At 38.2% G+C, this 24156-nt stretch overlaps 1 protein-coding gene across 6 annotated transcripts in view; it reads right to left on the bottom strand.

The window, feature by feature from the left end:
* Positions 1-870: 870 nt before the first annotated feature.
* Positions 871-24156, bottom strand: part of rai14 (retinoic acid induced 14) — a 53854-nt gene continuing 30568 nt past the window's right edge. For 2 of the 6 annotated variants that reach the window (XM_048165401.1, XM_048165402.1), the window contains exons 7-18: positions 23339-23409; positions 16701-16807; positions 12820-13007; positions 9094-9119; positions 8630-8710; positions 8343-8432; positions 7768-7887; positions 7161-7262; positions 5379-6920; positions 5136-5288; positions 4494-4559; positions 871-2642 (exon numbers count right to left, since the gene is read on the bottom strand). In XM_048165401.1, coding sequence (XP_048021358.1) covers positions 2565-2642; positions 4494-4559; positions 5136-5288; positions 5379-6920; positions 7161-7262; positions 7768-7887; positions 8343-8432; positions 8630-8710; positions 9094-9119; positions 12820-13007; positions 16701-16807; positions 23339-23409 — 2624 coding nt within the window. In that variant the 3' untranslated portion in view covers positions 871-2564. Of the gene's footprint in view, positions 2643-4493; positions 4560-5135; positions 5289-5378; positions 6921-7160; positions 7263-7767; positions 7888-8342; positions 8433-8629; positions 8711-9093; positions 9120-12819; positions 13008-16700; positions 16808-23338; positions 23410-23508; positions 23579-24156 lie in introns of those variants that run through there. The other 4 variants (XM_048165406.1, XM_048165403.1, XM_048165404.1 and 1 more) reach the window with 4 other exon arrangements.

The raw sequence follows: 24156 nt of genomic DNA, 5'->3' as shown, positions 1-24156 counted from the left end.
TGTGTGCTCAGAGTGAGACGTCTCTGGATCGGCCTTGAGGCGCTGACAGTTGCTCTCCTTGCCAAAATGGCATCTAAAAAACATTGACAGCGGCCTTCTTCACCAAAGTAGCAATTTCAAGAAATTACCAACAGGAAATGGAACTCACATGCTGGCCTGTGTTGTTCTTGTTTTTGTGTTCTCAGGGAGAACTTTGCAAAATAGAGGCATGTAAAATATGAAAATCCTCATTTTGTACAGTGTTATTTTGACAGCTCAAGGGAAACTTTCTAATTATGACAGTAATACCATTATTTCAGCTTTACCGAATTGGTAACACAATAATGTCTCTTTCGTCAACATTAGCTAACAATAACATATTTTTACACCATTTATTAATATTTTAGTAAATGCAAGTTATTAATATGATTAATAAATGCTGTAGAAGTACTGTAACTTCATGTTAATCTAATTAACTAATGTTAAATTGAATCTCATTGTAAAGTGTTATTAAAAAATTTAATGTTAAGATCCAAGAGCTAGTTAGAATTGCAGCAAGTTTGTTGACACAAAAAGCACATGAGCATCAAGGTACAGTGATTATATAATAAAACCTCAATGCAGAATCACCATTTGCCATGAAAATGAAGCCAGGACTGTGCTCTTCCTGCCTCTGTGAATCTGTATTTCAAGCTGTGTTCACATATTTGTAGAATACAAATTAAGAAATCAATACTTGGAAAGCATTTTAGTGCACAAAAAGTTCTTACGTTAATCTATAATATTTCTATATTAATATTGAAATGATGCTACAGCAACATAACATCTCTAAACTCACCCCTAATCCTAATGAATTAAAATATGTATCAATATTGATTAACTGAAGACAAATAAGAACAAATTCATAAGTTTAATTACTAAGAAAAATATTTTTCAGACTCAATAACAAACACAATAGAAAACAAAAACTCAACTGACTATGAGCTGATCATGAAATATGGCAGATAAGAACTTAATATCGACAATATCATGGGCATTCAACAGGGCAGTTTTTTTGCATTTAATATCTTCACTTCAGAAACTGAAATTGACAGTATCAGATATTTGTTGAACATTTTCTGATGCATCATCAAATGTATTTTTGTACATTATGAACTCGTTTAGTAATGCAATGGCACTCTGAAAGCAACAGCAAGGCTCTCAGGAAAGGTAATGGATAATCAAAAAGAAAAGATGCCTATTTCTACTGTAGGTAATAGACAGTTAATACACATACAAAACACGCTATATTTTCTATGAAAGCAATTGCTCCTTATAAACAAGTTTATATCTTATGCATCCCTCAAATTACATTCAAAAAGCTACAAAATTGTACTAAACCAGGTAATGAGCTAGGCTTTAGTGCATGGATAAAATAACATCTAAACCATGCTCTACAGGTGAATAGCATGTTTTCAAGTGCTACTGTATATTTCTTAACACTTACAAAGCATGTTTACTCTTTAGGTGTCAAAAAAAAAATCCTTCGTTCGGACCACAATTAAGTAACTCCTAAAGTGGGGAAGTTTGTTTATCCTTACACTGACAAACAAACTACCATCTCATCTTTTCCGAACCTTATTTGTTGTAAGAACCACAACTACACTGAAGTGCTAGGGCTAACTCACCCCTCACTGTGTCACTGGAGCCTTTAGTACATAACTACCTACAGTAATTGTTTAACATGTGATGACTTCATTACTATTATATGCAGGCAAATTCAACTGTAAAGCTAAAATGTTTTAGTGCAGCAGGCTGGTTGAACCAAGCATAATGCAAAAGAAATATAGTGCAGCTTCAAATGTTATGGCCTCCAGAACACTACCATGGGTCTTACAAATGAGCAGAGGCACAAGGACACAACCCATCAGATGTCCTGGAGATGGCAGGTAAACGCTGACATCAAAGAAAGACTGACAACTGACTGAAGAAAGTGCATTTGGCAAGTGGGCATTTTGTCAAATTACATGCTCTGAATAAGTCAAGAATTCTGAAAAACTACTTAAAAAGGTCACAATGTCCTACAACACTGAGCAACTTCACTTTTCCCAGCATGCAGATACTATAGGTGGCTGCAATTTAAATCCACATAATACAACTGAAAAAGAAATACAATACAGTTGTAAAAGGTGCATTGTGATGGATTGCTCTGCAGGCAAACATACTAGAACACACATTGTGCTTTGTTTTTGCATTCTACCTCAATGCAAACTGACAATAGTGGATCAAATACTGATCAAATTCTTTGACAATATACAAAAATAAAACTGTTTTCAAAATAGATTTAAAAAAAATCACTGACTGTAGATTGTGTTTTTGTCTGGCACTGCATGAGCTACGTTATTGTGCACACATCAATTGTTTTCCTCTTTTTGTAAATCACTCAAGTTTGCTGTACGTTTCCAAAATATCTGGGGAAAGCCCATGACAATGATCTCAATTGCAATGCTTGAGTACATGTGTCATTCTGATTGATGGATCCTGGACTTTAGTTCTCAGATGAAATTCCTTTGATCAATGTTTTTTGGCGAATCATACTGGCTCATTCACTTGGCCTCGGTTGGCATTTTGCACATTACAAGTATCTGTTTCAAAGCCTTTTGCACATCTTCATCCATCTGGCCCTAAAAAGAAAGTTTTTAGAGTTTAAAAATTCTATTCTGGACTGTGAGGAAAAAACTGAAACAATTTAATAATAAGATAATACAGTATATGGATGGGAATAAATGCAATATCATTAAATAAAATAAATAAAATATTGTTGTAACAGTGGTACTATGACACTGCAGTATCTTTAACGGAGGAATCATATTAAAGGGTTATTTCACCCCAAAATGAAAATTCTATCTTTTATTATTACTCAGCCTCATGTCATTCCATCTGTAAGGCCTTCGTTCATCTTCGGAACACAAATTAAGATGAAGTCTGAGAGGTTTCTGTCCCTCCATAGAGATCCAACGCAACTACCACTCCAAGGTCCAGAAAGATAGAAAAAACATAATTAAAGTACTCCATGTGACTCCAGTGGTTTAAAGGTGCCATCGAATGTATTTTCTACAAGATGTAATATAAGTCTAAGGTGTCCCCTGAATGTGTCTGTGAAGTTGCAGCTCAAAATACCGAATATATTTTTTTAATTAATTTTTTTAACTGCCTATTTTGAGGCATAATTAGAAATGCGCCGATTCAGGCTGCGGCCCCTTTAATTGCTCGCGCTATCCGCCCCCTCCCGAGCTCTCGACTCTATCACTGCATAAACAAAGTTTACACAGCTAATATAACCCTCAAAATGGATCTTTACAAAGTGTTCGTCATGCAGCATGTCTAATCGCGTAAGTATGGTATTTATTTGGATGTTTACATTTGATTCTGAATGAGTTTGATAGTGCTCCGTGGCTAAAGCTAACATTACACACTGTTGGAGAGATTTATAAAGAATGAAGTTGTGTTTATGCATTATACAGACTACAAGTGTTTAATAATGAAAATAGCGACGGCTCTTGTCTCCGTGAATACAGTAAGAAATGATGGTAACTTTAACCACATTTAACAGTACATTAGCAACATGCTAACAAAACATTTAGAAAGACAATTTACAAATATCACAAAAAATATCATGTAATCATGGATCATGTCAGTTATTATCGCTCCATCTGCCATTTTTCGCTATTGTTCTTGCTTGCTTACCTAGTCTGATGATTCAGCTGTGCACATCCAGACGTTAATACTGGCTGCCCTTGTGTAATGCCGTGAACCGTGCCGCATATGCAAACGTACAGTAACAGTCGGTGTTATGTTGAGATTCGCCTGTTCTTCAGAGGTCTTTTAAACAAATGAGATTTACATAAGGAGGAGGAATGGAGTTTGAGACTTGCTGTATGTCATTTCCATGTACTGAACTCTTGTTATTCAACTATGCCGAGGTAAATTCAATTTTCAATTCGATGGCACCTTTAACCTTAATTTTATGAAGCGATACGAATGCTTTGTTAGCACAAAAACATAATTTACCACTTTACTTACAAAAATATTGATTTGCAAGTCACTTTCACAAGAGCTTCATGACACGCGTTTTGTGTTCACGCTATTGTTCCATGAACATGCTTCTGATAATATTATTTTGTAAATAAAGTGGTAAATAATGTTTTTTTTGCACAAGCAAAGCACTCATGTCACTTCATATTGAGTTTAAGCCACTGGAGTCACATGGAGTACTTTATTGATGATTTTCCTACCTTTCTGGACCTTGGAGTGATAGTTACTTTTGATCTCTATGGGAGGGACAGAAACCTCTCAGACTTCAAAAAGACATCAAAAAGATCTTAATTTGTATTCTGAAGATGAACAAAGGTCTTAAGGAAGTGGAAGGACACAAGGGTGAGTAATAAATGACAGAATTTTCATTTTTGGGATTAAAATGCCAATATATTATGTGCACATACTGTAATAAAAACTGATAGGAAATCAGTACAGACCTGGACAGCATAAAGAAGGTGCATCCGGTAGACTGAGACAATTTCATGATGACGTTTCTTGGACTCCTATTGCACAAAAAGAGCAAATACTGTTACATGTTTGGAAAGCTATTTTGAGTGCATGATGTATCTGTCATGCTCATACAAAACAACAAACATCATTTTCTATGCTGTTATATATTACATATTATCGTTCAAATGTTTGGGGCCAAAAATTAATAAAAATGGATGCATGATCTAAATTGGTCATCAGTGACAATAAATGTATAATGTTACAAAAGATTCTACTTCACATAAATTTTTCCACAAAATTGAGCAGCACAACTGTTTTCAATATTGATAATGAGAAGTGTTTCTTGAGCACCAAATCAGCATATTAGAATGATTTCTAAATGATCATGTGACATGTTGAAAAATCATCTTTGCCATCACAGTAATAAATCACACTTTAAAATGTGTTAAAATAGAAAACAGTTGTTATATTACAGTTTTTACTTTTTTTGGTCAAATAAATGCAGCCTTTATGAGCATGAGAAACTACCGACCCCAAACTTTTGAACAGTTCACTTGCTATATTTCAAATAATGAAACAGAACATTAGATGTCTTGCTACTGTATGGCAGAACAAGATCTGTAACATACAGCAAGCTGATATTGCAGTTGTTTGATCTGCTGCTGGAGCGAGTCCACCTGCTGGCTCTGTTGTCTCTTAGGGGTGCTAGTGGTGTACGACAGCTGTGAAAGGCTGTTCAGAGCATCCTTCAACTTCATGATTTCCTTTGAAAGCTCATCAATCTGTAGATAATAAACAAACATGACACATTGGGATTTAATATGACACAACTGCATCAATTTAGACAGAACCGTGTGTGAGAGAATCAGCACCTTTTTATTCTTCTCTCTCTCTGAGATCACATGGTTCTCCACCTGCTTCTTCAGCTGGACAATGATATCCTGAGCCTCCTTGTACCTGGTATTCAATGCACTGCACTCTTGCTCCCTGCACACCGCCAACTCCTGCGCTGCTTCTCTCTCATTCCTTCCGTCCTTCACCTCCTGCCAAGCAGCGGTCACCTCCAGGGCCATCTCATCCTGTTTCCTGAGAGCATCCTTCAGTAGGTGGTTCAGGTGACTTATCTCACCCTCCAGCGTCTCCCTCATCTGCTCATATTCCAGTCGGGACAATGAATCATCTGGAGTTACATCCTTCTCAACTGTCAGTCTGTTCTGCAAAGCGTCCACCTGCAAGGTCTTCTGGGCGAGCTGTTCTTTAAGAACTTCAACTTCCAACTCTAGGTTCTTGATAGCATTCCCCAAGGATGCCACGACCTGGGTGTGGTCTGCAATGGCTACAGATGATTGAGCCTGGTTTTCGGCATCTTGTTTAACCTGGGCTATTTCTTTTAGAACTGCTTGATACTTAGCCTCCGTGTCCTTCAGAATGTTCTGCATGTCCTTTATCTTGAACACCAGCTCTTGTATTCTCTGCTCATGCTCCTCCTTGGTGACACAGACCACGTCTGCCTGGTCCTTAGGCTGTGAAGCTTTGGCCTGCAGCTGGTTGCGGGCAGCGCTAAGCTCGCTTTTGGCCTCGCTGTACGACTTTGAGAGCTCCAAAAGCCGCCGCTGCAGCCCATCGATAATCTCGCCGAGCTCTGCCTTCATCTCCTCAAAGTCTTTGGCAGCAGCCTCTACCGGCACAGTGCCACGAAGGGCCTCCTGGAGCATCTTGATCTCCTCTTGAGACTCTTTGTACTTCTCAATCAACAGCGTCTTCTCCTGGTTGATGTTCTCCACCAAAACATTGTAGGTGTTCTTCAGTTCTTGACGCTCATCTTCAGATAGACGGACACTATCGAGTTGAGCCTGAAGATCCCTTATCAAACAAGCATCTTGCTTTTGCTCCTCCTGCGACTTGGCCAACTTTCCCTTCAGTTCTTTAACCTCCTGCTCCAGGCAGCTTTTCAAATACTGAAACTTCTGCACTACATTGTCCTCTTGTGGACTCACAGAATCTCCCCTCAGCTGTAACTCTTGCAAAGCTTCTTGGTATTTTTGAGTATCTTCGCCCATGCTTTTAGACGCAACTTCAATTTTCTCAAAGTCAGTGTTGAGTCTGGCCTGAAGGGAGTGGTTCTCCATTCTGGACTCTAGAAGTTTAGTCTGCAGATTCTCCAGTGCATCCCGTAGCAATCCAATTTCTTTATCTGTACTCAACCTCACATCCTCCTCCATCTCATTTTTGATTGAAGAACTGCTGATGTCCAGAACAGACACCTCTGAAAGATCCTCTTCATCCACGGTGTGGATATGCATGTCGCTGGAGAGCTCAAAATCAGCACGGGTGGAGTGGTACGAGGCATTGGATTCTATGCTGTTTGGACGGGAATTTCCCTGGCCTTCCTCTCCTTGAGGAGCTGGACGTTTCTACTCGGTGACAAAAAAATAAATGATGTTGAAAATCAAAATAATGACTTGCAATGCACATCCTAATTTAATAAACCAAACAGATTTGTAAAAATTTCCAAACAGGTTTCCCAGTCTAACACTGTTTATAGAGGCAGTCCTGCCCCAAACTCAGGTCGCTGATTGATCATTGGCAATATAAAGTAACCTACAAAGTTTCAGCTTTATGGTCAAATTTAAATTTTTTTTACATTGAGTTACCTTTATTATTTGGGCAAGCTGCTGGTTTTCCAGGGAAAGAGAGGCTATCTTTGCTTGCAGGGCTGCAATCAATGACAAATTTGCATTCTCAGACTGCTCCATCTGTTATAAAACAAGAGGACAAAAGATTATTTTACAATATCCTTTTTTTATTGGGCCTCAGACATCAAAAACTCACTTGGGACCGACAAACTGATTCCTTACGATCTGTAACTACACTAAGAGAAGTCATGCAGGCCACCGCAAAATTTCCCTAACATAAGAGGCTATTTTGAAGAGCATCATTACTAAACACAAAACACAGTGTCTCTGGGCTTTGAGGTTTTCAATGCTTACTCAAGGTCATGTAAAAAAGACCCACGGGTTTGCGCCACTTTTCGAAATTCAAACACGATGCGCAAACTTAAACAAAGCTCATCCGTAAGATGGAGGCTAAGAACAGTGGTGTGGATGAGAGGTCTGCTTTCGTGTCCCCTAAAGCAAGGCCCTTCACCTGGCCAGGGCCAGTAAAAATGCAGCTGTTAAAATGGGTTCCAGAGAGCAAAAGTGGCTGAAGATCAAAGCAGCTGCCACATGAAGGAATATTAAAGGGCTGTGCAGTACTCGCCTTGGGCTCAGTCTGCTCCACAATCTGCTTCAGATCTTCAATGGTCTCGAGCAGCATGCTCTTTTCCTCGTGCAATTTCTCGATCTCATCCTTCAGTACAGCACTTTTCAGCTCCTCCTCCTCAACAAACAGGAAGAGAAGAACACCCAGTCAAATCATGTCATTAAATAATGAACAAAATACAACAGCAACATGTCTATGGTTTGATTATTTCACACAGGTGTTTTATTTTACCACTGACAATATTTCAAAACCTAATATGCTGCCTACCTAGACAGCATTTTTGGGGCATTATAGGCATGTTCAAATGTTAAGTATTTTTGAATGTTTGGTGGGCAGTGACTAAGCTTTGAGACACAGCCAGTAAGTTTTGTGAATTTTTTTTTGTTTTTGTTTTTGTTTAGTTACACATAATACTTAAAAAACCCACTACAAAAACACTAATAAAAATGTAAATAAAAATACAATATTTACACTACATCAATATTTTAATAAATACTTTCTTAATGTATATATACATACTTTATATATTTTTATTAATACTGATACCCCTTAATGCTCTTTCAATATTTTACCTTGTAATTGAATCTTTTGGATGAATCACTTTTGCTGGACAAAGGAGTATCAGCTGGAGTAAAATAAGGTGGTGAGATGATACCAGCTGACTGAAAAAAACACAAAGGAAAGCGTAAAAGTGAGGCTAAGCTTAGAGACAGTAAGAGCCAATATGGATACAGAAAAAAAAAAAAGAAAAAGTTATCAGCTGAATATTCAGAAGTAATTAAAAAAAGAATTGCGTCTAAAGCTTTTAGAAAGTGCAGAGATCATTACCGATTACAGATTTAGCACTGTGTGCCTTTACCTGGATTGGGCTAATGGGAGGAGGAGGTGCTTTTCTCTTTTTGGGAGTGGAGCTTCTGTCCTCATTTAACTTTTGACCATGCTGAGATTGTGTTTGTGATAAAGAGAGTGGCAGAGAGAGAGAGAGGAAGACGAAGTAAAGTGTTTAAGTGGTTAGTGAAATAAACACTGCACACTTAGTTTGGGAAAAGTAGACTTTTTCACGACAGGGTGAGGCAAATGCCAGTGCAGGTTTCTAAAAGTGCATTGTGGGAATGTTTGTCAAATTTAAGAATAAAGGAATATTCAATCAAAACTCCTGGCTTGTGGCTGACGCTACTGTTCCTAGTGAACTAAGCATTCAGTTAAAATGTGAATTTGAAGTGTCTATGGAGAAACTTTGCAGGTTCTGTCAATCAGAAAATGAGGAAAACCATCAAAGTCTGAAGGGATGAAAATGAATGAAATGAAAATTAACTTGCTTACCTGAGGGGTTCTCGTCGAACTCTTATCTGCTCATGCAAAGATACAGGAGGGGAAAACATGGAGTGTGGTTATGAGGGGAAAATGAAAATGGCATGTCATTGCCTGGTGCTAACATTAGTTATTCTGTCTTAATCTTTCCTTTTTTCATTATTTCACAGAGAAAATCATTATCATTTTTTCTTTTTTTTTAATCTGAGAAAATTTGCAAAAAGTATGGAATAGTTTATTTTTGTAAAACACCACCAGATGGCAATGTTGAGCCAAAAAGCTCTGTGCAACTTCAGGACAGAAAAGAAAACAAGAGTGACATTTAACTTTCAAGATGATGATACACACACACATAAAATAAAATGGTTTCTTTTATTAAATGCCATTGGCATTGGGGGTGGGGGCTTTCAGGCTTTCCTCAGTGTATATTTTACATTCAACAACAGCTGCCTCATGCTTAAAGCCAAATCATAGCTGCGCTCATGTGACATTCAGCACAACAACACTCCAGCTCTTAATCGAATATCAGACTGGACGAACTTTAAAATCAGCGACTCGGAAGTTACTCAAAATTCCTAGGACACATCTGAGTCAAAAATGAGTTCTCTCCTTTGCTGTAGCAGCGCCGAAGCTTTGGAACAGATTGCCTTAACATTAGAGATGCTGCTTCTGTACAGGATTTTAAAGTACAACTCAAAACACATCTGTTTTCAATAGCTTTTAATCGGTGACAATTTTATATGTGTTGCCTGTGTGATGCTTGTTTTTCTGTGTGACATCAGTCAACTGTAGTTTTAATTGTGCTATATACACTGCTCAAAAAAAAAAAAAAAAAATTTCAAGGAACACTTTTAAAACATCAGATCTCAATGGGCAAAATATGCTGAATATCTATACTGATATGGACTGGGTAATATGTTAGGAACGAAAGAATGCCACCGTTTAAGGGAAATGATATTATCAAAGTGAAAAAATTATGCAGCAGGCTAGTCCATTTTGTTGAAATGTCATTGCAGCAACTCAAAATGCTACTCAGTAGTTTGTATGGCCCCCCATATGCTTGTATGCATGCCTGACAACGTCGGGTCATGCTCCTAATGAGACAACGGATGGTGTCCTGGGGTATTTCCTCCCAGATCTGGACCAGGGCATCACTGAGGTCCTGGACAGTTTGAGATGCATCGGATGGACCAAAACATAATGTCCCAGAGGTGTTCTATTGAATTTAATCAGGTGAGCGTGAGGGGCATTCAATGGTATAAATTCCTTCATCCTCCAGGAACTGTCTGCATACTCTCGCCACATGACGCCGGGCATTCTCATGCACCAGGAGGAACCCAGGACCCACTGTACCAGCGTCGGGTCTGACAATGGGTCCAAGGATTTCATCCCGATCCCTAATGGCAGTCAGGGTGCCATTGTATAGCATGTAGAGGTCTGTGTGTTCCTCCATGGATATGCCTCCCCAGATCATCACTGACCCATCACCAAACCGGTCATGCTGAACAACGTTACAGGCAGCATTACGTTCTCCACGGCTTCTCCAGACCCTTTCACGTCTGTCACATGCTCAAGGTGAACCTGCTCTCACCTGTGAAAATTACAGGGCGTCAGTGGTGGACCTGCCAATTCTGGTGTTCAATCGCAAATGCCAATCAAGCTCCACAGTGACGGGCAGTGAGCATAGGGCCCACTAGAGGACGTCGGGCCCTCAGTCCACCCTCATGAAGTCTGATTGTTTGTTCAGAGACACTCATATCAGTGGCCTGCTGGAGGTCATTTTGTAGGGCTCTGGGCTGGCAGTGCTCATCCTGTTCCTCCTTGCACAAAGGAGCAGATACCGGTCCTGCTGATGGGTTAAGAACCTCCTACGACCCTGTCCAGCTCTCCTAGGAGTATCTGCCTGTCTCCTAGAATCTCCTCCATGCTCTTGAGACTGTGCTGGGAGACACAGAAAACCTTCTGGCAATGGCACATATTGATGTGCCATCCTGGAGGAGTTGGACTGCCTGTGCAACCTCTGTAGGGTCCAGGTAACGCCTCATGCTACCAGTAGTAACACTGACTCTAGCCAAATGCAAAACTAGTGGAAAACAGTCAGAAAACATGAGTAGGGAAAAAATGTCAGTGGCCTCCACCTGTAAAATCATTTCTGTTTTGGGGGTCATCTCATTTTTGCCCATCTAGTGCACCTGTTGTTAATTTCATTAACACCAATGCAGCTGCAAACTGATTAGCAACCCCCTCTGCTACTTTTCTTCATAAATGCAATAAATATTTTAATTTGTAGATTTGAATCTTTGATAAAACGCAAAAAATATATCTTTAATAAATAAATAAATAATGTCCGATTACCTGTGGCAGTTATTTTCATGAGTTCACACTTACAAATGATCGAATAGAGTAAAAAAAAAAATATATTATAAGCGTATCTGGCGTGCTGTTCAAGGGGATCGAGAGCTTTTCATTCTACAATATTTCGATGATTAAATCACTGACAGAGACTTCTCCCCCACAAAGAGTATAGAACCCAAGAAATGAAACTCTGATGCTTTATAAATAACAGCTATTAGGTGGCACTTCGGTAGCGCAGCAGCCATTTTGGGGTGAAAATGCCAACAGGACAATAGAATCCATCACATCTTACACAACCAAAATCGGCGAATCTCACAGCCAAATCAGAAATGGAATAAAAAATGTCTCTAATTCAGTCAATTTTGACATCTACAGTAAATGTTGTATTGTCTTAGCCTATATATGTTTTAACAGTTGTGGAATCCAACCATTAACGTACACATCTGAGGTAATGTAATTAGCCTACTTTATTGAGTATTTCCATTTTATGCAACTTTACATATTTACTATTAATAGTAAACGAATAAATTAATAATTAATAAAGTTAAGATCATCCTGTTTGCAGCGTGACCCAGGGGATTAAAACGTACAATATATATCAGACCTAGTGGAGAAATAATAGTAAATTACTCCTCTAGGTCTGAAATATATACGTTTAAATCCCCTGGATCACGGTACAAACATAATGACCTTACAGAACATGTGTCTGTTATCCCATAACTCCCACTTTTGGACACAGTGGCTGTGTTTTTGTTTACATATTCTTGCTTTAACGGACATTAATATAACACTGCAAAAAACGTTTACTGTCAAGTTGTTATATTCTGTTATATATTTATTGTCCAACATTACCAATTTTTCTGATGCATGTCCTTAATTTAATTTCATATGTTGGTATTCAGTGTTTATAATGCTCATAGGCTACTTGAACTGTATTGAGTTTCACTTCTTGCCGGAATAAGTTCTTTGTCCCCCATCAGCCAATCACTGTGGGAATACTGTAGTTATCAAGCGTGTTGACATCATCGCATCATAGCAACAAGGTCAACCCTGCCCTTTCTTTTAGCTTAAGACATCTCTCTATTCCTTAGTAAAAGTTGGTCTAAGCAGCTTTGTGAATTAGTTTTAAGAGAAAACTCTTAACTTTTATTGGCATTTGGGAGAACTCTTTGTGGTAAGATAAAATGTGTTGTGAATACGGCCCCTGATCAATATCCCAGGAGTTTAACTGACTTGATGCTATTCTCTGATTAAAAAGTGTTCCTTTAATTTTTTTGAGCAGTGTAAAGAAAGTTGCTATTGCTATTAATCATAATCTGAAATTGCAACTTCACAGCTAACTTGTGTAAATTGGCATCACACTGACATTCACTTTTAAATTACCTGACTCCGACTGCTGTCTGTGGAGGGCCATGTTGAGAACGGTTCGGACCTCGCTGCAGCCCGACAGTTTGGCGTAATGGAGCACGTCGTGGCCAAGCGAGTCTACCATGTGCAGGTCAGCTCCCTTCTGCACCAGCAGCTCTACTGCGGCCGGACAGCTGCTCTCACTGGCCAACATCACTGCGGTCCTGAACGGATAAAAACATTTTTGTTGTTGAAAAATTAATACTTTTATTCAGCAAGGACTCAATAAATCGATCAAAAGTGACAGTAAAGACATTTATATTGTTACAAAATATTTCTATAAAATAAAAAATGCTGATCTTTTGAATGTTCTATTCATTAAAGAATCCAGAAAAAATGTCAGAAACCTTTTTTTGAGCAGCAAATCAGCATATTAGAATGATTTCTGAAGGATCATGTGACACTGAAGACTGGAGTAATGATGCTGAAAATTCAGCTTTGCCATCACAGGAATAAATTAAGTCTAATATATATTAGAATAGAAAACGTTTTTTTAAATTTTAATAATATTCCACAAAATTACAGTTTTTACTGTATTTTTCATCCATCAAATTCAGAATACAAAAAAGGTCTGCACTCTGAAGCACTTTAATCATGGTATACAGGAGATAAGATGACAAACGTTTCGGCTCTTCGCTTTCATCAGTGTAACAATTTCACTCACTCTCCATAATAAAAACTGCGACACTTGATGAAGGCGAAGAGCCGGAACGTTTGTCATTTTATCTCCTGTGTACCATAATTAAAGTGCTTCAGAGTGCAGACCTTTTTTGTATTCTTATATTGATATACAGTGGGTACGGAAAGTATTCAGACCCCCTTTAATTTTTCACTCTTTGTTATATTGCAGCCATTTACTAAAACCATTTAAGTTAATTTTTTTTTCCCTCATTAATGTACACACAGCACCCCATATTGACAGAAAAACACAGAATTGTTGACATTTTTGCAGATTTATTAAAAAAGAAAAACTGAAATATCACATGGTCCTAAGTATTCAGACCCTTTGCTGTGACACTCATATATTTAACTCAGGTGCTGTCCATTTCTTCTGATCATCCTTGAGATGGTTCTACACAGGGGCGGCGCCAGCCGATTTTGCCGGGGCTTTAGCCCTGAATGTTTTGAGTCAAGCCCTGAATGTAATGACTGTCACTGAGCAAATATGAAACTGGACAATAGCCTATGTAAACCTCCGAAATCATAAGTTGCTTTATTTCATTGGCTTTGGCTTTGCATATACTGCATACAGCCTGTAAAAATAGACCTTAAAAATAATCTAGCCTATAGAATACATTTCTTTGCTGTCGGTAGCCTATGGGCTATCCGACCATACCTGCAGCGCTTTCTCTCTCTCCTCTCCGACAGCGAGTTCACGCACACCACAGTTGTACAGAGCCACGCCTCCTGTCACTCACTCAGAGCAGCGGCAGGCCTCGAGAATCTCTTTCGGTCCGGTCACGGTGGAAGGGTTTTTGTTATATAACAACCGATATGACAACTTTAGCACATTTATCAGCTATACATTCATTCAGTGTTTCCCATTAATGACCCTCTACTGCCGCCACCGTTTCATAATGAACTGAAAATTTAAAACACACTACGTTTGCCAAAGAGCTAAAATCGATAGCGAAACTGTGATATGGCTTTGTGCCTTTATAAAACAGCAAAAGACAGCGATTAAGTAGTATATATACAGTCTGTCTGTGCTGCGTGTTTTAAAGAGAAGTGAGCGCATTTGCGTACGCGATCAACTGGTGATGTGGTGATCAAAATAAAAGCTCAAGAATTTATCTTTTAAAAAGAAATGAGTACAAAAGTATTGTAAAAAAGATGTTTGAACCCTTTTTAATGTCCAGGTACAAGTCAATGCTGTTTCTTTGCTGAATTTGCACACTGTTCATGGGTTGAAGCTCTTAATTTTGAGTTTCCAGAGTGCACCAGATTGATGCATTTAACCTTAAAATGTACAAAATTTTCTTCCGGGGGGGCATGCCCCTGGACCCCCCTAGAGGAGGTACATCCAACAAAGTTTTACAAATTACAGTGTCAAATAATGTAGGCTACATTTTCTGAACAAGAATACGACAACAAAAGCTCCTTTCATGTTAGTAAAGCTGTTAATAGAAAATTAAATTGTCTTTGGACAAATATAGATTTGGGCTAAGCCCCGAATGTTTACAATGTCTGGCTCCGCCCCTGGTTCTACACCTTCATTTGAGTCCAGCTGTGTTTGATTATACTGATTGGACTTGATTAGGAAAGCCACACACCTGTCTATATAAGACCTTCCAGCTCACAGTGCATGTCAGAGCAAATGAGAATCATGAGGTCAAAGGAACTGCCTGAAGAGCTCAGAGACAGAATTGTGGCAAGGCACAGATCTGGCCAAGGTTACAAAAAAATTTCTGCTGCACTTAAGGTTCCTAAGAGCACAGTGGCCTCCATAATCCTTAAATGGAAGACGTTTGGGATGATCAGAACCCTTCCTAGAGCTGGCCGTCCGGCCAAACCGAGCTATCGGGGGAGAAGAGCCTTGGTAAGAGAGGTAAAGAAGAACCCAAAGATTACTGTGGCTGAGCTCCAGAGATGCAGTCGGGAGATGGGAGAAAGTTGTAGAAAGTCAACCATCACTGCAGCCCTCCACCAGTCGGGGCTTTATGGCAGAGTGGCCCGACGGAAGCCTCTCCTCAGTGCAAGACACATGAAAGCCCGCATGGAGTTTCCTAAAAAACACCTGAAGGACTCCAAGATGGTGAGAAATAAGATTCTCTGGTCTGATGAGACCAAGATAGAACTTTTTGGCCTTAATTCTAAGAGGTATGTGTGGAGAAAACCAGGCACTGCTCATCACCTGTCCAATACAGTCCCCACAGTGAAGCATGGTGGTGGCAGCATCATGCTGTGAGGGTGTTTTTCAGCTGCAGGGACAGGACGACTGGTTGCAATCGAGGGAAAGATGAATGCGGCCAAGTACAGGGATATCCTGGATGAAAACCTTCTCCAGAGTGCTCAGGACCTCAGACTGGGCCGAAGGTTTACCTTCCAACAAGACAATGACCCTAAGCACACAGCTAAAATAACGAAGGAGTGGCTTCACAACAACTCTGTGACTGTTCTTGAATGGCCCAGCCAGAGCCCTGACTTCAACCCAATTGAGCATCTCTGGAGAGACCTAAAAATGGCTGTCCACCAACGTTTACCATCCAACCTGACAGAACTGGAGAGGATCTGCAAGGAGGAATGGCAGAGGATTCCCAAATCCAGGTGTGAAAAACTTGTTGCACCTTCCCCAAAAAGACTCATGGCTGTATTAGATCAAAAGGGTGCTTCTACTAAATACTGAGCAAAGGGTCTGAATACTTAGGTCCATGTGATATTTCAGTTTTTCTTTTTTAATAAATCTGCAAAAAAATGTCAACAATTCTGTTTTTCTGTCAATATGGGGTGCTGTGTGTACATTAATGAGGAAAAAAATGAACTTAAATGATTTTAGCAAATGGCTGCAATATAACAAAGAGTGAAAAATTTAAGGGGGTCTGAATACTTTCTGTACCCACTGTATAGGTCTCATCATCTAATTAGCTGGGAGAGCACTGTTAATGCTTTGATCAATCAAATTCATCCTTGGTGAGCATAAAAGACTTTACAAAACAAAAAATATCATATTTATCCCAAACTTTTCAATGGTACTGTGTTCTATCTTAACATGGATGATGTTACAAAGAGTTTAGTTGATTGTTAGCATCCCAATTTAGTGTATTTAGCTCACTTGACACTTTATGATAGCAGGGAGTAATGTTTAAATTGAAAAACTTTTCTTATCAGCAGATTATGACTGATGACTACAAACATACCTGCCATTTTTGTCTCTAGCGTTGATGTCAGCACCCCAATCCAATAAAATCCGGCAGACCTCTGCGTGTGCATGTCTAGCTGACAAAAGCAGGGGTGTCAAGCCATCCTAAATGGAAAAGGAGCTTCAAGTCAACATCATTTTTCTTCAAATACAATCCTCTGCATATTAAGAGGCTATGTAGACAGAACTGGCACCAAACAGTGAGACAGTGAAAAGACACTGAATTATCATCAAAATGTAACAGAGCTTCAGACAACTGGTATCAACAGAAGACAAACCCGATGCATTAAACTCTACATGATATTAAAGTACACAAGTCAACTTTGTCCCCTATCTTTTCTAAATTTCCTTAGGCAAACAATCCTCTCACTGAGCTCAACGGCTCCTGCCAGCGACGCCAGGGGTCACAGGGGGTTCTGCCAATTATTCCAGAGCACGAGAGAGAACCTGACACCTCATCAAAAGCACATTTAGGGTGACGAGGCTGAATTTGAGCTGCAACCTGAAAATTACACCATGACTTTGTACAGCACTGCACCAATGCATTTAAGTTTTCTCAGTTAAAACTTCTACAACAAAAACAAAAAAGAGCCTGTGCATGCAAAATATTGTGAGCTATACGGTGATGTTTTCAATTCTGCTGACATTATCCTATATTTGAATAATTTATAAAGAAAACCATCCAAGAGAATTAATGCTTTTTTTTCTTCAGGAAGCCAAAGGTGCAGATCTAGACTTTCTGTGGGAGCTCACAACATGGTGTGGTATTTCTATGGGAAGTGTGAGGAAACTGAGACTGTGTTGATGCTAATTTTTGGTACAGACAAAACCATTACGCATTTCATAAAATCTTAAAGCTTGTGCATGTTTGTGGTATACAAAAAAGGTTTAAAGTCCTCTTTAGATGCTTTTCATTTAGCATCTTAACTGGCAAATGCTTAGTCATAGCAGTCCAGGGGATCCAGGGGATGATTTAAGCTCATATGGCATCAAGCTGAGAAAATGAAATGATTAAATATAATCCTATATGTGCTGACTGGTTTCTACCCTGGCATTCATTGAAGAGCCAGGACAAGATTAAATTTAACAAGCTAACATTTAAGACATCTGGAAGGTCAGCGCTCAACCCAACAGGTCAGGGAATGTTATAATTACAATTTATACTAAAAAGGAACATTTTTAAGCCCAATATTTGAGTGAAAATTAGAAAACTTTTTTTTTTTTTTTTTTTTAAGCTATTACACATCTCATAAAGATTTTTTTGTACATTCTGGGAGTGACATTTAAGTCAATTGACATTTCCAGGCAAATTGTTGTAAAAACATAACTTCAACAATTTCACAAGCCCTTCAAGTTGAGAACAATCATTTCTCTTCACACAGCAAACCACATCAGTTCCAATTAATTAGTTTATGACTGCATTCAGCACTGATAAACACAGAACAAGTCTGCTGTGGAGAAAGTTTGCTTACAAAATATACCTCATGAGTATTCACAACTGTGACGATTTTGCAATGGCTGAGTCACTGTAATACAAACATTAGCATAATTGTAGCAGAATTGATTAGTTTGTTTGCATAATTCATCATTTTTAATGTAAAACAGGTTTTGAGAGACATTGTATCTAACAAACCATTTTATAAGGTGTTGCTCAAACAAAGCCTGTAAATAACATAATATTAATTTCTTCCAGCTAGGAGATCTTAAGCTGTTGCAATCATAAAAGGAAGTGTGCAAAAACTGCACCTTCAGAGCTAAGACAGTTTGTCACTTCAGCAGTACCCTCAAAGGGGCGTTTTTGTACAATATCTACCCCTAGTCGAATAGAATGACCTTAAAGGGTTAGTTCACTCCAAAATGCAAATTCTGTCATTAATTACCTTTGAGTAAAAGGCTAAATTAAATCTGTTCATCATAAAAAGCGATCAAGTCTCCTCAGAAAATTTGGACTAAACCACTCAATTCATTAGTTTTCCGATCTCTTCATGAACTTTTTGAAGCATCAAAGGGTCAGTTCCGTAGCTGTCAATGGAGGAGCAGACATCTCTCGGATTTCATCAAAAAGATGAACGAAAGTCTTACGGTTTAGAATGACATGAGGGTAATTAATGACAGAATTTTCATTTTGGGGTGAACTAACCCTTTAAGGCTGCAAATAACTACTCTAACGTATTAATATGCACCTTTTAGGTGTAGAGGTACAAATTTGTTCCTTTAACCCCTTAAGCCCTAAGTGTTCCGCTGGTGGGACACCACCCCCTGGGAAATAATCAAATACTTAAACAAATTACTAAGCAACCACTGACAGGAATAACAAAAAATAGAAACTAAGCTTTTTAATGCATCCGACCATTTTGTTCAACTCTTAACGAGTGCTGAGTTATCACTCTAAAACGGAGTGTACCGCCTGTGGGCGCCACCAAGCTATAAAAAAAAAAAAAAATTAATAATCATATTTTCAAAACTCCTGCCTAGATAATCACAAAATAGGTGTCATTTGAAAGCTTAGAGTCTGAAATTTACAATGAATGCAGCCAATTTCATTAACTCCTAAGTACTGCTGAGTTATTTTCTGAAAAAAAAAAAAATTAAATAAATAATAATAATAATAAAAAAATCATAATTTAAGATTTTTTTTTTTACTATGTACTCCAATGTGTCAAAAGCATCATACAGCTCAGACACTCATGCGTTATATGTGTCATCTGAAAGGTCTCACAGAGTAGAATACAAGGAGTATAATTGTTTTGGGCTTTGACTAAACTTTTTGTACATGAAGCCCCGCAAGACACATATGTAAATAATAAACCGATGCAGCAGTTATGTCACGTTTTAAGAAACATGCTCTGATTGTGGAAAATTCTCACAATTAAAAGAAGTCCAACATCAGCATATTCCAATAAGCCGATTACGACACAAAAAAAAACCCCACAGGCGCACAGATGCTAAATATAACTAAAATGTAGCTATCACTTGGAATTTCTGCTTATAACTTCAAGAAACATGCATAGATTGTAGAAAACATTCATCATGAGTTACTCCACGTGAAAGAACGTTTTTAAAAATGCCCATCAAGGGGTGCCAATGGATAAACAAAAGGGCTACCTTGGTTTCAAATGCTGTAATTTTGGATTTCTTTATTGGATCACCACGGAATTTGATCCAGATACAGCTCACATATAGAGAAACATCACCAAAAAAAGAATTGTCCTTCTACCTTTCCTTTCTGAGTAATTGCATGTCAAATATGAAATATATGTAAAATTTCCCTTGAGCAAACTTTTATTTTTTGTCTTTATCAGCACTTTCTCAGCATGAGAATGTTCAAATTTTATTTAAAAATGTAAAACATTTTCTTTCAAACAATACCAACCTTTTGACTCTCCTTGCTAGAGATTTGAAGTCCATTTTAAATTAGAAAGACATGTAAATTTTCCCATTTTTTTCCACTTTTTATTTTGTTGCTGTTTATTTACAGTTTCTCAGCATGAGAATGTCCAAATTGTAAAAAAAATTTGACTCTCCTTCTTATAGTTTTGGAGTTACGAATCTTTACTTTTTTGTGCCACTCAGAAAAAAGAAAACTCTGAAAATACTCTCAGGGCTTAAGAGTGATGCCCTGGTGACAAGTACCTTTCCCCTAAAGGTACATTTTTGCACCTTTAGGTCTGACAGTGTTTAAACGTATTAAAGGGGTAGTTCAACCAAAAAAGAAAATTCTTTTTACCCAACCCTCTTTTCTTTTCAAACCCTTCGAATTTATTTCCTCTGTGAAATAAAACAAGCTAGGCAATTCTTCACACAATGTGTTTTGAGGTGATTTTGTGCGTCAGGTCCTGTTCATTGAAACCACAAGATAAAAAGTCTTCAAAATTAAGTTATACGAGTTCACAATGACATGGTCAAGAGTAAATGATAACAGAACTGTCATTTTTGGTTGAACTATCCCATTAAAATTTAAACATATGTTTGCAGTATAAATTTAAAATCTATGCACATACTTCATGCCATATGCTCCTGAGGGTATGAGCATCCCAGATATGCTGCGAGGGAAAATAAGAGGAAAAGTACCAGGTGTGAGTTTTCTAAATTAGACAGAGTGGCTTTTTGTTAAGCTGTTGGTGGATGAAAGTTTTCCATCCATTTTCCAGCTCAAAGGCAAACTCCAAGATGAGTTTAAATGAAAAACAGAAAAAAGGCACACCACTGGACTCATTACTAACAGTCTAGTTTTTGAAAATTAGGCCCAGTGTTTTCTGAGTGTGCATCAAAGCTCAATTATTTGTGCTTGAGCCCAGAATGCTATTGCAACATTAGCTGGGCTACGTTTAATAATTTAGCATCGAAAGCAGGTATTTCTGCATGTTCAAAGCAATGGGCTGAGTGGGCATGAATGTGCCAAGCTTGCCTCAGAGGAGGACGACGGTGGATAATCAGTGACGGTAAGCAGAAGCCGCCTCTGATTCACATCTACTTTGACTCTTTCTCTCTCTCGTTCTCATTTCTGACTGCTGAAGCTCTTCAGTCATGGTTGTCTAAAAGAGAGTCACAGCTTGAGGGTTCGTTGCCTCCCACACCAGCCCTCTGTCTCTGAGTAATATACAGCTTGAGAAGAGAAAAACAGTTCATTTCATTGGAGCTGCATGCTGACATTATGACAATTGAGATGGTGTGAATTCAAGAATAGGTGATAATGGTAGACAAAGGCTGTTTATCTATCAGACAGACACAGTGGTTAAGTCAAAGTTTATGAAAATGACATGCTTTTGATATGCGTAAAAAGAGCATTATGCAAAATGCAAAACTATGAAAATATGAACTACGACCTGCAAAAATGGATAAAAACCCCTTGACTTTAAAGGAAGTTATGCTTCTGTTGTCTTGATAACAAAGGAGATCATTATAAATGATTCACGTCACTACCATAAGTTTAGTGAGGAAGACTTAATACAGGTTGTTTAGCTGTTGCCTCTTTCTTCCGGCGCTCTCCACTGACAGAAAAATCGCTATTTGATGCATTATTAGCATGAAATATTTCTCTGGAGTTGCATCAGGGTCATTTCTCCTTCACTGCAGTCAGTCTAATAACTGGAATAAAAATGCTGTGGGTCTTAAAAACACTACTATTAAAGGATAACTGTGAATAATTGTGGATTTATTTCTCAATTAGAACAGACACTGCAGGGACAGCTCAATCCATCCAATGAATGTTGAATGTTGAAAGAATAATTTACTTTGTAAAGATACCTGCACAATGCAGATTATCACAGAGGAGTAAATAAGGTCAGTGTGATAGGTAATGAATACAAACCTAACAAAACATTAACAAAACATTATGGTATAAATCATTTTTTCTTCTGTTCTTTAAAGTTTTGAAGCCTTTTAATTAACACCCGAGGTTATGAAACCCTGCTCTGGAGCTTTTGCGGTGTTAACCTCGCATTGCAGTGCCAAACTTGTACAGTGTGAAACAATGCAGTGCTAGAATGCTACAGCTAGATGCGTAGCAACAGACAACCGATAGCATGCCTCATATTTGCTTGCTTTGGACAGTCATGGAAACATTGTGCATTGTATATAATAAACAGTAAATTCAGCATTTGAGAGGAAAAATGTCAAATGCTTGACAGAAAACACAACAACTTGAAGAAGAGACCGAAATGTCCATTCAGCATAAACTCAATAGTAGAGTCGGCAATATGAGGATGCACGATGCTAAAGCTAAAGCTTTATCCAACCAATGATACTGACACCACAAATATGCAAATAAGAATGTTAACTCAGGGTTTAGTAATGTACAATGTGAAACGTCAGCTTATGAATACCCAGGATTATTTGTCAACCCTGGGTAAATTATGAAGCAAGATAACCCAGGATTTTGTTTACCTGAGGTTTAGAATGACCCAGGGTTAACTATTTCAAGTGTGAGAAGCCGTTAGGATGATGGTTTTAAACCTTAACATGATACTAGGCAGATGCCAGCATTAACCAACCACATTTTTATGTATACACACACACACACACTCTTTCAGTTTGAATTCAATATGAGCCAGAGGTAATTTCATTCTTTATAAATATGAATCTATAATATTAATTCATATTTATAATTTATAAATAATTTTAAAAATATTATTAAACACTTCAAACAATTCAAACTCCCTCAATATTAATATTTTTATGGTAATCTAAATGATTCTTATATCAAAAGATGCCAGAGAGATTTGTAGTAGTCTGAGTTATGAAAGAAAAAAATACCTTACTACCTGTAAGTATAGAATACAAATTCTTTTTCAGCACTCTTGTCATCACCCAGACAGAAGCCATTTAGAAGAAACACGGTGAGACTCTTGAAGGAATAAAAGAAAACTCATTGCAGTAGAAAAAGTTAAAAAACAACCCCAGACAAGCAATCTCCCAGTAACAGTGACCTCAAGTGAGCCATGGGGATTTTAATCAATGCAGCCGAGCACGGATTCAAACCCACAGAGAACAGAGTCTTTGAGGAGTTGTGCTTGACAATGCACAAGTTTGAGGTAGACCACAGGCAGCTCTGAGATGCAGCAAAACACATGCAGAGAAAGACTGAAAGACCATTTTTCCAACAGTTAAGCTATCTCTTATAACACTCATACATACCGAGTCCTTAAGACTGACGTGACACTTGTGCTCACACAGAAGCTGAACTATCACAGTGTTTCCGCTGGCAGCTACAGGAGAGAGAAAGAGAGAAAAGATAATAAAAAGCAGTTCTTTATCCCCACAGAGACACAAATAAGGGTTTAAAAGCATGCCAACAAACTCCTTACAGAGCAATTACTCTGAACACTTCAAGCTTTCCCACAGATACCAAAACCAGGCTTATAGTGCGTGACACCACTTATTGCCCAACAATTATTAGCGTCCCCTTTAAAAATTCAAGCGTGTCCTGTTTCTCAACCAATCACGGCAATTATTCTCAAAGGGTGGACAGGCATAAATGCATCCTCCTATCAGTTTCTCTGCTTTGTAGTCCATATGAAACCATGCTTTGCTTATTGTTTTTCTCTGTAAGATAAATAACATCCTGCCAGCAGACTTATAACCTCCAGGTGGATGCAAGCTCCTTGCTCTTTGTGGCTGTTCCAACACGGTTCAATCAATAACAGCTGGCAAAAAGGCTCAATTAACAGCCAACACGCTGTCAGTTTTTTCCTTACCATCTTCTGTACAGACTGAAAGGGGCAAAGGGAGCAATTTTTTTTTTTTTTTTTGCTAGGGAGCAATTTTCTGAACAAAGAGTCTCTCCACAAATAAAAACATGATTTTTCTGGCAATTTGGAACAAATGGTTCACAATGACATGTCATTCTGTGCTTGGGAATATATGGTGCCAAAGTCGTGGGGTTAATGTTTAAAACATTTGCACCAAGATACCACTGAGAACAAACTATCAATAAACCAAAAATAATGAAAGAA

Source organism: Megalobrama amblycephala, linkage group LG18 (assembly GCF_018812025.1).
Source record: "Megalobrama amblycephala isolate DHTTF-2021 linkage group LG18, ASM1881202v1, whole genome shotgun sequence".
Lineage (NCBI taxonomy): Eukaryota > Metazoa > Chordata > Actinopteri > Cypriniformes > Xenocyprididae > Megalobrama > Megalobrama amblycephala.
The sequence above is the reverse complement of the archived record's forward strand: the minus strand, read 5'-3'. Positions and strand labels throughout refer to the sequence as shown.